Here is a 14,829-nt window from a genome sequence, read left to right on the forward strand (position 1 = left end):
AAAGAGATCCAGCCTCAGTATATATATTTTTGTCAGCTCTGCCTTGCTAGTCAATTCCCTTGGCCTTCCCTTGGGGTCTTAATGTTAGTGTTTTTACACTCTAGTTAACCCAAAAAAAAAAAAAAAAAAAAAGTCAGCCAGTAACACAGAGAAAGTGCTATAGTGACTGAGTGATAAATTTCCTGCTGCTAACCCTTGTATATACTAATTCTAAGAAGCTAGGAATAAATCATGCATGGCTTAATTCATAGGGGAAATATGCTTTCCTTCAGACTCTTTATTATTTTTGTTCTCGTCTGCTTTTCTTTTTTTTTGTACTATTTTATTTTTTTTGGTCTTTGCATCTCCTTGCTAGTCTCTGGACATATTAGTATGCTGTCTTTCAGTAAGACGTGATCTTTCTCCGAACCAAAGGCTGGAGATATGGTCAGTGAAGTACAAGGTTTGTGCTAAAAAGCCCCAAAGGGACATTAGTCTGGGGTTCAGTGCATAGAAACACATCCATATTTTTTCTAGTCTGCTGCAAATGAGAGCACAACACTGTGTTTGCACTTAGTTCTGTCATTCAATGATTTCCAGTGCCCCAAAGTGACTGATTTATTTACAGCTGCCTATTGGTCTCTTTTGCTGTGTATACTGTAAAAAAGGAAATGCAAGGACATTCTTAGGATTATGCTACTTTTTCAGACAGCTAAAACGAGTGAGATGGGAGTAGGGTAGAGCTTACTCCATTAACAGCAAGAGTTCAGGCTCCGTCATCACAGAGTCCACACTTGGAGAGTTTCTTTCACTGAGGAGAGATGTTTAGGGGAGACTTCTAATCCGGACTGAAGCTTCCAGCGGAACTTTCTCTGTAAATTGTTCTGATGGTTTATGACCTTCCTCGTTAATATATTGTATCTATCTTCAATCCAGTTTTTTTCTTTTAGTTACTTAAGCTTGTAGAAACTCAGACTGCCCTTATATTGCCATGTTTTGCTCTGTTTTGCTCTTTACTTCATGGATGTGAACGTCATTCTTGAAGCTTCACTTTGGCAGGGATAGGTGGAGTCCCCTGAACCGTACACACTGAAGTGTGTTCAAAACTGATGGTATCTGAACTGACTACTATCTCGGAAGAGAAATCTTAGGATTCACTAATGATAGGTTCATAAAAAATCTCAGCTCTACCTTCAGAAACAGCCAAATAAAATTAGAAATAAAACAGCTATTAGGGAGTTTTAGGAAAGACATACATAACCAAAGGGAAAATATTCTGTTGCTGCTGTGTCAGATGAGCAGGCAGGGGCTACTCTTCGACATGACAAAGAGACAGTTAAAGGGGGACATGTTGGAAGTCTCCAAAACCCTTAACAATATGGAAAAAATGGACAGACATTAATTGTTTACTGTCTCTTTCAAACCATGAATTATAGCTTAGAAACTCATATGAACCAGGTTCAAAATGAACCAAAGGAGGTGATTTGTCATGCAACAGGCAGTAGATGAGCGAATCTCCTTGCCAAAGAAAATGCAAGAAGTTGTGAACGTTAAGTTTACATGGGTTCAGAGAAAAGGAGACAAGTAATCTTAGCCCAGTGCGGAGATAACAGGCCAACTGCACCCTCTGCCAAATCCAGTGTCTCAATTATTATGTTTGATCCCTTCCTTGTTCTTATGGATCTTCTTTAAAGGAGAGCTGAACTTGAACCGAAAACAACTGAATTCAATATCCTGTCTGACGACCTTATTTATTTACAATTTTTTTTTTGTTCTGACCTTCAGTTAAAACCTCTGGATAAAACCTGACATATAAAACCAATGTTATGATAGAAACAACATAATGATCATGAATGCCAAATGTCTGCATTAGAACAAACTGACATTCATTATGAAGTGTCCTAAAGATTAATGAAGCTTCAGGAAAAAAGCTGCAACTTTCAAAACTGATTTAAAAAAGTATGCTATATGCACAAAGGTGGCTTAAGTTCAGCATGCCACAGACGCAACATGCTCAACAGGGAAAGTCTTTTATTTATTTTTTTTTAACAAAAAAAATGAAAACTCAACTCTGCACAAGGTTAAAGATTGTATTTTAATCACAGACTGAAACATCATGATTTACAAAACTGATGGTTTAAAACCAACCACTACATCTTTCTGTGGGAATACTCCCCCCACACCCTAGCAGATTAGGGGTTCAAGTGAAGAACAGAGCTGTTCATGTTTGCCTTTGGGACTTAACAGTGATTTCCAGGATGATGACTGATGCTGCAAGAATTCACCTAAGATGCTTGTCAATACATTTCATTTACCCATCTGGAAGTGGCTTCTTCTAGGGAACTCTGCTGGATTCATCAGAAATCCCAACCATCTTGCAGCTTTCTGTCCAGAGCCTTCTCTGCAGCTCCTCATCATATGCTACGTCAGCCGATTTTGTCCTTGTCTCATTGTAAAGGTAGCAGCCACCAGCTCCTTCCATCTCAGGCGATACTGCTGCATAGATGCTTGTAGAGGCTCCTTCCTCTGGAGTCTGCAGAAACACAAAAAAAAACAAATTCAAGTGAGGCAGGTACAACAGAAGAATTACATCACACCACAGGACCTTAAGAGTGACAATAAGTTCCCCTAGTTTTGCATCACACTTGTGGTCCTTATGCAAACCTCAAGATGGCAATGATAAAAACGCCACCTATCCATTTGGAAGAGTACCACCCATTTTCACAACAGTGCTATTTTGAGATCGTTTAAAGCCACAGAAGAGATATATGGAAAACTCTGGTCCATTTTTCAAGAGCTAGTCAGATGGAACACACAAAATAATTTATCTAGTTTTCACAGAGCTAATAAACCCAAAAGCAAACGCAAATATTAAAATCTTAGTTTAATTATTCATTTTTCAAGGATGAAAGAGTCTGTACTCTGCCTTATGAAGATGAAGGCGATGCTGTATGTGCAGTGTGTTCATTGCAATAACAACACGACATGAGGAAAGGATCATGGAAACCACAACAGCAAATTAAGATCCCACAGTTCAATCCAAGCCGGCAGGTAAAACAGGGAATTACATTTTACATGGAGCATAGTTATCAGACTTCTGCAGTGTCATAAGGCAAAATTGTGAAAGATCTATAATGTTTGATATACCATGAGTATTAAATTAAAATTAATAAGTGAAGAGCTTAGAGTGATAACTCCTTTCATCCTGAGGATATGCAAAACTTTTCAATTTTGCATTCAGAAGGATCACACAGCTACCACAAAAATTATTTCAATGGCTTTTTTTTTTCATTGAAAGGCACATTTAAAACACAATATTTGATATGTTTTGTCTTTTTCAGTTATATAATTATGATCAATGTCTGCTAGATAATGACGCGTCATTTTACAATCCTTTCAGTCATTCTGAGAGTCATTAAGAGTACCGATGCTGCTCATGGTTTTGCCTGCTGCACCTGACAGGATGCCTTTTCCTGAAGAACTCACTTGATGAATGAGACAGTATTAAACAGGTTACTCAGTGCTTAATTAAAAAAAAAAAGAAAAAAAAATCGAAGTAATTTGAAGCTTTTTGTGACAAGGTTCTGATAGTTTAAAAAGAAACAACTCCTCTTTTTTGTGACTCTGCAATAAATACAACACAATTTAATAGAAATAATTAATTTATCTGATCCATCTGGCATTTGGTCTCATTTACAAATAAGTTAGAGCCATGTCACACAATCCCACAGTAAGGCAAGGTTACCCAAACCACAACCTCTCTGGCTGCCCCCGGGGCAGAGCACCCTCAGTATCTGTGAGGGAAACACATTCCCTGTGTGACCACAGGCACATTCCCCAAAAAGTGAATTGCTGAAGTAGAAATGTGCCCTGCTGAGCTACTTCCACACGCAGAGCTCCGCTGGTTCCATGCCAAGCCCTTCATCAAAGGGTGTTTAAGCTGAAGAAAAAACCACTGATGTCAACAGTCTGCAAAGAGGGGTAACACCACCACGCATTCCTTCAATGACCACAAAATAGCCAGCTTTTACTATCAGTTACCACAGAAAGTCAGCATGTCCTGTTCCAAAGACCACCTAATGAAATAAGATGAAAACTCAACTATCCAACGGGCTATTCTCACAGGAAAATATCAGTCAGTACATTAAAAAAAACTCCGGTCCAGGCAACTACAGGAATCTTTTTTATTTTTTAAGAAGATGACTGTACTATGAGATACTATCTAGAACTTAACGCTTAAAAAGTGCTTATTTACTTTAGTCTAGCAGTCTACTACTGCTTCTTCACCCTTCTTTATCTTATGGAAAATAGTACTATTCATGTCCAGTATATAAACAACATAAGGCTACGTGCATGCATAATTCTTTGCAGGATCAGGATGACTCCAAAAAGATGGATTCCATGTGCTCGCATAGCAGCTGCTATCATGACCAGCTATGATGCAATATAAAATATCTGAATCCTGTAAAGTAGCAGAACAATGATGAATAGGATCATTCATATTTTGTAGCATTTATTCTGGATGACAAAGAGAAAACAAAAGTTCTTAAGGTACTGCTCTGCTGTACTTAAAAATCTAGTGACACAGATAAACCATTACTTCATGCGATGGTTCACTGAACTTTATGTTCCTGAGTTAAACAGCTCTCCAGCACAAACAAGTTTAAATGTCAATGTTGATGACTCCTAAGTCTTAATGACAACAGCTCAAAACTAAAATTCCTTAAAAAAATTGTCTGTGGGTGAAATTTGCGTGATTATGTTCTTATCGGCACGGCTCTCTACAGGCTCAGGGACTGGTCTGTATGGATCTTCCCACAGCATCAGAAACACCATGTGCCTTTGCTAATTTGATGGGAAGGTTCTCCCAGGGTATTCAGGATCTATCAAGATTTTTATTTTTTCACGGTATGTCAAGTAAGATCCCCACCAGAGAAGATCTATTCAAAATAAAATCAAATATGTTAAATAAAGGCTATATATGAGTTGAAAGGCAGTTTTTGGTTTTATTCTTGTGGCCCTAGTAGGCCTTTACCAAACCATTTTATATAGCAAATTTTTTTCCTATCTTCAAGACAAAGAAAATATTGAGCAGGATCAGACAATAATAAATATTCTTACATGGCCACACTGTGACCAGTCTACAAGCACAGTGACATCGTCACCATCCATTTAAGGTCAGCTTGTGTACCTTTTCACAACATTTTTTTTCATCCTGCCCACCATATCCAGTGTGATGAGTAGAAGGCTCTTTGCAAAATTCCTATTTAGTTTCTATCACCTGTTGCTAAAAGCAATTATCTAAACACATAAACAAAACACTATAATATATTAAGCAATTAGTGTATAATAATTTAAGTTAAAGGAAAACAATTTTTCCAGTCCAATGGGGAGCAGAACTCCATATGTATGATTAATTAATTGTCTTATCCTATCTTCTGAGTGCTTAATTAATGCTGAAAAGTTTAATGTTCCCTTACGTGAGGATCTCTTCATTGTTTTGGCATGTTTTCTATTTTAATGAATGTAAAAAGGAAACCCTTCACCAGAAGTCCCCCGGTCTTCCAGCTGGGTGGATGAATGACCTGCTTAGAGGGGCTGGAAGCAAAGCACATGCTGTGATTCCACCTCTGAATCATGTCCATGTCTACAATGAAAGCACTGTACATCCACCTGCCCACACAGAGTCAAGACTTCTTCCCAAAGCATTGGATCTACAACACACCCATAAATCACATGTCCTGCCTGTGTACCAGCACATGAGGAGCTCTTGGGAAGGAAGAAACTGGCAGGAGGTTGTAACCACTGGAGCGATTCTTGAGTATCTGGACAGGGAGCAGGATGACTTGTTCTTGCAGTGGCAACCTCGTTTCTTGTTGCCAGCTTTCCTGGGAGACCCATAGCTCTTCTTTCACCACATGACAGCCCATCAAACAATAAGGAGGAACCATAAAGCCCTTGTAAAAGAAAATGACCACAAGGAGGAGACCACTGTCAAAGCAACACATCTGGCCCATCCTTTGATGCTGGCAGCCTTCCAGGAAGGAGACCACCTGATAACAGGCCAGAGAAACCACCAGCCGCTGGTTCAATACCTTGATCTATAAAACCCAAGGTGTTTGTCATGATGCTCTATACAAACGAGAACAAGTTCTCATCTTTGGGACTCTGAAGTATTATACCAAAAGTTGCAGGTAGACAGGGAGTAATAATAAGTATCATTCAAACCACAGGGGAATATACTCTACATATTGTCAGAATTTTTTAAAAAAAGCAACACTAAAAAGTTACAGAACAATATACATACATATAGGATCAATAACATCTTGTTCATGAATTGGCTACACTTGTCCTAAGACAAGGGGGATTCCTATAAATTTCATGATGCTTCTTCACTGTTCAATTACCAAATTATTTGTACTGAATGTTTTTTAAATTGGATTTTTGTTTACAAATTATTATATTGTTAGTATCCAAGCAACTGTAATGAATACCTTTGTCATATTGAAGTAAAACTGATTTCTGCTTAACTTTTTCCTAATGAGATTCTGCATCTGCAATTCCTTTTCCTTGTTACAGTATTGATCACATCTTTTACTTTCTTCTGCAATTAACTACTTGTTTTCAGTATCCCTTCAACAGTAAACAAACATCTGATTGAAATTACGTGTCTTTGTATTGCTCATTACACGGGAAGGCTGCGGAAGAATGACAGGCAGGATTGCATGCTACCAGCTTTTTAAAGCAAAAATGCAGTCTATATCCACAAAATGATATTATTTTGGCACTATCTATTCCCAAAGAAAAAGATGGTCTTTTACAGAAATTTTGATATTTCTTTTTTTACATATTCATCAATAGTAAGTCATCATCATAGAATAATTTTCCCTCAGCTTCAAATAGAATGTTCTGTTCTATGAAAACTGGGACATACACTAAGAGGGTTTGTGTTTTAGACTTGTTTGTTTAAGACTTGCCAGTTAATGCATTTTGATTAATGCCTTTTTAAGTGCCATATAATCTTGTCAATACCAGGCACTAATGCTTGCAAAATGTGTTAGCTGACGACAGTCAGTCCCTACAGCCATGTTTCCATGAAATGTCACATCCTTTCCATTTGTCTACAACAGGCGCAACAGCTTAACTCTTTAGAAATCGTGTGTCTACATCAGTTATGCATGATGGCTTGGTAGTGCTCCCCTTGTTAACCCATGTTGTCATTCAGATCCACCTCCACCTGAAGTCACGGCTTAGAGTCCTGGGCAGACAGTATGGTATGCCCATTGGAAACTATAGAAAATTGGACAGTAAAAAACCCTTCCTCCTCCTTCAGTAAACAAAAAATTCCTTTTCCATTTATTTTGCCAGCATCATTTTCAGTAAGTACCAGAAAACAGTGAGAACCTTGCTATCTGTCTTGAACACAATGAAGAACAGTTTGAATGGATGACTTGCATACACTTCAAATTGTATTGGTTGTCAGAGTTGGCCTTATAATTGGAAAAAAGCAGTCATGCTACAACCCTTGCTATCAGATGAGTTCTTACTCTGGAATAGCTTCACCCACTGCTCCCTCAGACCAGTCAGTCAGCTGATTGTACTTGGTTTGCATTTTATACTTAAGGATGCTGCCATTTTGAGAGGTGGTAGGAGAGAAGGTTGGGCAGAGGACAGAGAGCAGGAAGCAGCTGGCAAACTCAATTACCAACATCGCAGTTGCATTTTGAGGGACAGGAATGAGGGGCTAAATGGGCAGATGTGCATCCAGGACTGCCTGGCATGCAGGCAAAGGGCTTAAAGGGTGCTTTAAGGAGAGTTTTTTGCCACGGGGATTCAGGGTGTTTGCTCTGTGTCCTCGCTTTTTTAAATGGGTGAGTTTCCATCAGGCTGCTCCTGGCTCAGGTAACAAGAAGATATGTCTCTGGCTAGTAACATGTTTCCCAGGTTCTAGCTAGGAAGGCAAAGCAAGCGCTGAACAGGTCATCTTCTGGGTATGGGTACTCAGGCACTTTTGCCAGCATTCCTTTACTTTTCTCAACAATTATTATTCTGGTAATGTTCTGCAAATGTAATGTTTGCTTCTGGACTGAAAAGCCCTGTATAGACAGAGTTTCCCGCCTTTTCTGTCTTTCTTCAGGAAAGACGATGATCACCTGGGATTCCTGAAGTGTACTACACGTATGCACAGTGGGGCTCAGCAGCAAGAATGATAACATGATATTACTGTTACTCACTTGGTATAGGAAAGCCTTTCATCTCCTTGCTGGCACTTAATGGAGGGGTGACACCCAGTCACCCTTAACGCACCGCTTGACTCTCAAGAACAAAGGCAAGCACCAAGCCACTGCAAGACGGACTCGCTTGAAAGCTGTCAGAAATGGAGTAGCTGGGGTGGCGTTCCCATGAATATTAAAGCCAACAACCTTGTGAGAAACAAATAACCTGTGTGTCCAGGAAGAACTGATTACTGTGATCTGTGAACTACCCAATCATTTCAAAACCGGGTTACTTAACAGGTTTGAGGGTGAAATAACAACAGCTGCTCTAGTGTCACAGCCTCCTGGTGAAGACACGGGCTGCGTGCGCTCAACGGCCGATGTGTAACTTCTGCAGCGCCAAGACCTCCTAACGTGATCACTGCTTTGAAAATTTCAGCTGAAAAGTAGTCAGTTGAAACACTGAGTATGGAAACAAAGGCTAGAAAGGAAACCATGACGCAAGTGTAAGGACGTGTTCAGCAACCTTTGATCAATCAGGCTGTAACAGCTGACTGTAAGTCCTGGTGAGAGTGGTGGCCAGGACCAACTGTCAGATCCCTAGGAAGCCAAAGCTGCCGCAGAGGTCTGGCAGCACAGCTTTTCAGACATCTCTGCCTTCACTCAAAAGCCTTGGTTCCCATCCGCATTCTCTCTTTCCTCCTGTTCTTTCCTGTGGTGCTCACTATTATTCTCTTTCTATCCAATTTCTGCCTTGATTATAGCCCAGAAAGAGATAAAGATGTTTTATTGAATATACAGTTCTCCTTAGAGACCCAGTCAGCACCATCAAATTAATTTCTCTTCAATCGCCAACTCATGGCAAAGAGAATTCTTTAATAAATTCACTCCACAATAAAATTCTTTAGATTTCATCTTTAAAAGAGACAGCAGCTACAAACAGAAATGGCTGAGTTAAAATGGGAAGCCTTTCTCCTGACAATGTTGTGGCTACAGAGAAATCATTTCTAAATCAAAGATATGAATATATAATAAAAGATGAAACACCGATGAATTAAAAACACAAGGCAATTTTCAAACTTAAAAAATCCCAAAATGTTGAAGGAAAGGAGCTTTTATAATATGAATAATTCATGCCTATTCTGGGAAAAAGAGAAGCATTTTCCCTGAGCATCCTAGCACAAGACGCTATAAAGAACAGAAGCAGAGATAACTGGCAAACAGACACAGAGAGTACCAAGTCCTGAATCTCTCCTTGCCTTTCTGTTGAAACCACATTTTCTGGAAAGATCTTTCGAAAAAAATCCAGGTACACAGAGCACCTGGGAAGCCCCACCTCATCTTCACATCAGCCCCCGCATGGGTGGCTGGGAAGCCTGTAGACAAAGTAGGCCACAAAAGAAAAGAGCTTTCCCAAAAAGATCGTCAGGATCAGCCTGTTGCTCAGGGAGCCCAAGAAGCAGGCAGGCACCCAGGCTTGAAAGCCTGATTTCCCACAAATCTTTTGATGGAGTCAACAGCGGAAGTTTTCACTTTGTTTTATGACAGAGCCATGCCTTCCGAGAAATCTGTTTTGCTTCAAAAATAGCCAAGCAGCTCTACTTTGAAGCTCTGGGGTGGCTCTTCTGTCAGACTCAAAACATGAGCAAAGGTCTACTGAGGAAGACAGTGGCCATGGCTCTGAACCCTCCTCTTCCAAAGCAGCTGCTTCAGACAAAGCAGGACATCATCGGTCATCTCAAATAGCATCAGATGTCTATGTTATCAAGCAGCTGAATGAAGCCCCTGTTGGCTGGCAGCTTTCTGGGCCACACTGAAGAGATCTCCATTGACTTCAACTAGTAGCTTCAACAGTGAACTCACTTGCAGATAACACAATAATAAATTTATGCGTCTAAATTTCAAATTGAATCTCTCTCACTTAGAAATGCCTCAGTGACTTGAGCAGGAGTATTTGTAGATTCATACTTAGCAATTCCTATGCTGTTGAAATGGAGGACTAGAAGAATGATGTTTAGTTTTAAGCAATTTTCCAAATGGAAACAAGAACCCAGCTCTACCTGACTGAATTTGAGCAGGGACTTGAAACTTTGGGTCAAAGTCATTAATCATAAACGAGTCCTTTGTTCGTTTTGTCAAGTGCATTGAGGAAGATTACTTTGCCTGAAGGTTGATCCCTAAGCTTGCTTTGCAGCAGACAGCGATGTCTTCAAAGTCAGAACTGAGATATCACTGCAGCCACTCAAATTACATTACACTTGTTGCCTCACTCAGCTCAGCAACAGCATGCAAAATTTGACAGATAGGAGCCTGCTGCCCCAGACATTGCATAAACAGCTAGCCAGAGACCGTCACTTGCTGGAAGAACATCCAGTCTCTAGGAAACAAGGCAGGAAATAACAGGAGGACAGAGTCGAGAGAGTACACGCACTTCACAAAATGCTAAAGCCTCTTCTGGGCGCATGGCACACTGTCTGGTTAGCCAGGTGATGTCCCGCAACTACCTATTGCTGAGGATGCCTGACTGAAATCACTCAGTGTTGTCCTGGGTACCTTCACGTAATCTGGGATTTTCTGCAACACCTCTATTCACAGATGGGCAAGTGATTTACTGAAGCAAACGCGCAGGTCAGGAGAAGCGATGAGGAAAGAATGAGCCTCCTAAATCCTAATCCTGATGCCTTGCGCATGAGGCTGTTACTCCTTTTCTGTGTTTGTAAAGGAAAATACACAATTTATTTGTTTACTACCAGCTCTATGGCCATAATTACAGTATCATGTGAGCAATTCAATATAATCTTCTTCATTCTGAGATGCAGCCTGATCTGTCATTAAGTAAGAATACTTAATTACAGCTTAGTATTCATGCTAGATATATGCTAAGGAACCATCCTGTTATTTTTATTAACTACGCAAGGCTTTAATCCTACTGAGTTTTGAACTATTACTATCTGAGAAATATGAATAAGAGCATAAGACTACTCCTCCCTCCAACCAAGCTCTTCTAGAGGCAACCTCTTTGATAGGTGGTGGCCAGAAAATATGCATAATTTAATAATATATGCCCAGTTTTTTAGTTGAAAACACAATTTAAATATGAATCAAAATGTGAATGGATCAAAATTAAAGAGGACTTAAAACAACAAACAACCATGAAAGCTTTAGAGCTTTCATTCTCTATGCATTATCTTATACCAGTATCTTATACCAGTTTGTCTTTAGTTTGCTGAATTCTTTCAGACTGTGAGATTTTGGCAAGCAAAATGAAACAACACAGAAAAGCACACAGAAGTGTTTACATTCAAAATGGTAGCTGCATTTTTGCCAACCCCAGAGAGCAAGGGACACAGCAAGGCTCTAAATGCTGAAAAGGATGCTCCTGAGTGCATATACTGCTGAACAATTTATTTTATTACCTGCCTGCTCAGGCAAAGTCGAATGTCTTTGCCAGCTTTTGCTGAAAACACAAAACTTCAGGCATAAGATATATGGTGATTTCTGACTTGTAGTTCCCTACCATCACCTCTACTCTTTTACTTACTGTTTAACATTTGACAAGTAACTTTGCCCATGTATCTTGTTTCCCTTCTCAAAAAATGGAAACCGACACATCTTCAACTTCACAACTTTCTTATAAGGACTGTTATTCTTTTAAATGCTTAGAAGCACTTAGGATGGGCATGGAACTCCTAAATATTTAAAAGATAACCACAATATAGCAAACCTTTACAAACTACAAAGAGATCAAAAAGCCTAAAGACTCTACAGAGCATAGACAAAATGAAATAACCCAAAATTACACAGGCCGGCGGGGATTTCACAGCCTTTTCTGTTTAAATTGCTACAACCCCCCTTTTGCACCCCAAACAGAAGTGGGGCTATTTCCAGCCATGGGCTCAGCCGGGTGGTGGGGCTGGGAGAGGCTGGCTGCCAGCCCAGGGTTCTCACCTGCCCGCTGGAGGCACTTGCTGAAACCAGACGGCTCTGGTGAGAAGGTGCAAATCCCTTCCCGGATCGCCAGGTAAGGTCAGCAGAGGACACTTCTCCTCCAGGACTCAGGCAGGCCATGTGTCTGCGCTAGCAAAGATGGGGACTTGAAATAGTGAAGTGCACAAACTAACCCAAAAGTACTACAGGGTGCTACATCTCTGAATTAATAGCATGCAAGATGAAAATACAGCTGGGAAGATGGGAGAAATGAAAGGAAAAACACACTTTCCCCCAAATTTCTCATGTCTATGTTGCAGCGGCGTACTAGCTGGGCTCCAACACGTCCCACTGATGGGTCGGGGGACCCCATACACAGCCCTGTGTCTGGGGCCATGGAGGTGGCCAGTCAACAGGAGACCTGTCTGCTCACCACAAAACTCTTGTGAAGAAAAAGAGACATCACCTCACAGCACTTCTCCTCACCCTGGGTCTCAGCCTTTGTCTCCTTTTCTCTTTCACTGACTCCGAGCCTTTCTGCAGGACTGAAAGGTGATGGTCCTGCAGAGGCTGAGCTGGCTGGAAGGCAGAAGTTTCGAGCAGATCGCTAAATACCACTTAGTACTGTCCATGCCCAAACTGATCTGGGTTTCTGTTTTCTAGTTATTGTGTTTAAATCACAGTTCTGCAATATTCCCCAAGCTGAAAGGAGAAAGCCCAAACTGGAAGACAGATAAAATTGGTGGGGAGGGGAGGAATCTTACTCTGCAAAACTATGTTTCTTATAATTCCAGTTTTCGGCAATTTCAGCATTTAATCTGGAATGAGAAACCAAGAGGATGTAAACAAGTGGGTCAATTTATGTCTGTCCAAAGGTAGAAAACAAGAACAGTATACGAGTTTTGTGTAGTTATTTTAGTGAAAAAATAGAAACAGGTGAGAGTGGCTCAGATTTTCTAATCCCATCTTTCTGACAGATACAGTAAACAGAATTAATTACTTCAAGTCAGTAATTACAGATTACACATCCTCAGTTTTGATGAGAAAAATGTGACCAATAACTTTAAGTTATTTCTGTTTAAGTAATAAAGCCCTTTAAAAATGACAGTTTGCTTCACTTTAATTGGACTCATATTTCATTTAGAAGCAGCTTGCAAAAAAAGTAAAGAAAAAAATTAGTCATCTTGTAACCAAAACTACCAGTTCCCAATTTCTATCACAACGGAATGCTAAAGTCATGAAATCATAGATAGATTCTGAAACCATATGACTGTGGAGCTGTCTACTGCTCTTGATTACCCAAGTACTACATTTAAAGGCAAAGGGTATATTCAGTTGCAAATTGACATATCTGAATGCTTACTAACCCACGAGAATCAACCTGTTTTTAACAAAATAACTAAAAACGCAAATGAAAAGGAGGACTACATCTTATTATTCAAATCAGGCTTTTTGCTGTGCAGACTGAAAGTGAGTTTAAGCTCTGGAGCTTAAATCCCTTTGTTTAAATCCGTCAACCCCAGGGCTCTTTACTGTCTGCCAAGGAACCTATCGATGGCTTCAATTCAGAAGAGCCCCAAAGACCGTGTATAACTTTAGACAGGCAAATACTGCCATTGATTTCAATGAGATTAGTCATGTTTCTAAAATTATGTCAGACAAGATCTGAGGCATCATCTTTTACCGCAGAGCTCAGTATAGAGAGCAGCACGCAAACTCTCAGCCATACAAATGCTTCCCCACGTCTGAAACAGAAGCAAAAAACTTCAATCTTGAAAACAATTACTCGTGATTTTAAACCCATCGCATTTAATCAGCTCAACAGTCTAAAAGAAGGGCAGGCTGGTATTTGTAGTGCAGACGAGGATGTTATCTTGGGGAGGGGTGAAAATATTATTCATTTGCAAGAGGGCAGAGAGGGAAACACAGAGGTGGCAGTTCTTGCCAGTGGATCAGATAAAGGAAAGCAGGGAAGTGGGATGCACTGCAAATTGTTAAGTACTAGTAAGTAGCAAGACCCAGATTTACTATTGACTCAATTTGTTAATTTTAATATCCAGGCTTATTTCTAAGGTGCTTTGTAAACCTTCAGTAAGGTTGTAGATGGAGCTATTAACTTGCAAAAAACATCTCTCCTGCAAAGGCCAGGGCTGGATCTGGTGACAGATGTGGTCCTTCCCATGTTCCTGTTTCCTTTGCTGGATAACAGAAATCACAGGAGAGGTTTCATGTTGCCGTGCAGGTGACACGGTATACCCTGGTCCTGTGTGAATGACTAAACTGACTGTCCTGGCTCGTGTCACAGGAAGAATTGATTTAAGTTCCAAAAGTGAGATTCATAGGTAATTCTCATTACCTGAAGGAGGACAATGAAAAACTGGAAAGGAGAAAAACATTTAATCCCTTCCAAACCTAAAGTCTCTCTCAAGCCTGCTATTGGGGAAAAAAAAAAAAAAGTTGTGGTGGGGCAAGAATCTTAAAAAAATCTGCATATTCCTTTTATTTCATTCTCAGATTGGTTCTATCTCTGCAGTGAGTTTCTGAAACTGGACTGTTTAAGGGCATAGGTAGACCCAGAGACTTAGCCTTGCAGAATTATCAATAGACAAAATGATGCAGTGAGAATTAACCTTTTCCTTTTATTAAGTGCCCCGGGAAAGTTTCTGTTGTGCTCGTATTCATAGGGCTTTTTGACTAAAAGGTTAGA

The 14,829-nt window shown here is 40.1% G+C and overlaps 1 protein-coding gene across 5 annotated transcripts in view; it reads right to left on the minus strand.

Annotated features, from left to right (window-relative positions):
• Positions 1-14,829, minus strand: part of DHRSX (dehydrogenase/reductase (SDR family) X-linked) — a 233,957-nt gene that overhangs the window by 6,929 nt on the left and 212,199 nt on the right. For 4 of the 5 annotated variants that reach the window (XM_014960307.1, XM_014960308.1, XM_014960306.1 and 1 more), the window contains one exon: positions 2,056-2,512. In XM_014960307.1, coding sequence (XP_014815793.1) covers positions 2,315-2,512 — 198 coding nt within the window. In that variant the 3' untranslated portion in view covers positions 2,056-2,314. Of the gene's footprint in view, positions 1-2,055; positions 2,513-14,829 lie in introns of those variants that run through there. The other variant, XM_014960305.1, reaches the window with a different exon arrangement.

This window comes from Calidris pugnax, unplaced genomic scaffold, assembly GCF_001431845.1.
Source record: "Calidris pugnax isolate Ruff unplaced genomic scaffold, ASM143184v1 scaffold188, whole genome shotgun sequence".
NCBI classification, from domain to species: Eukaryota; Metazoa; Chordata; class Aves; order Charadriiformes; family Scolopacidae; genus Calidris; species Calidris pugnax.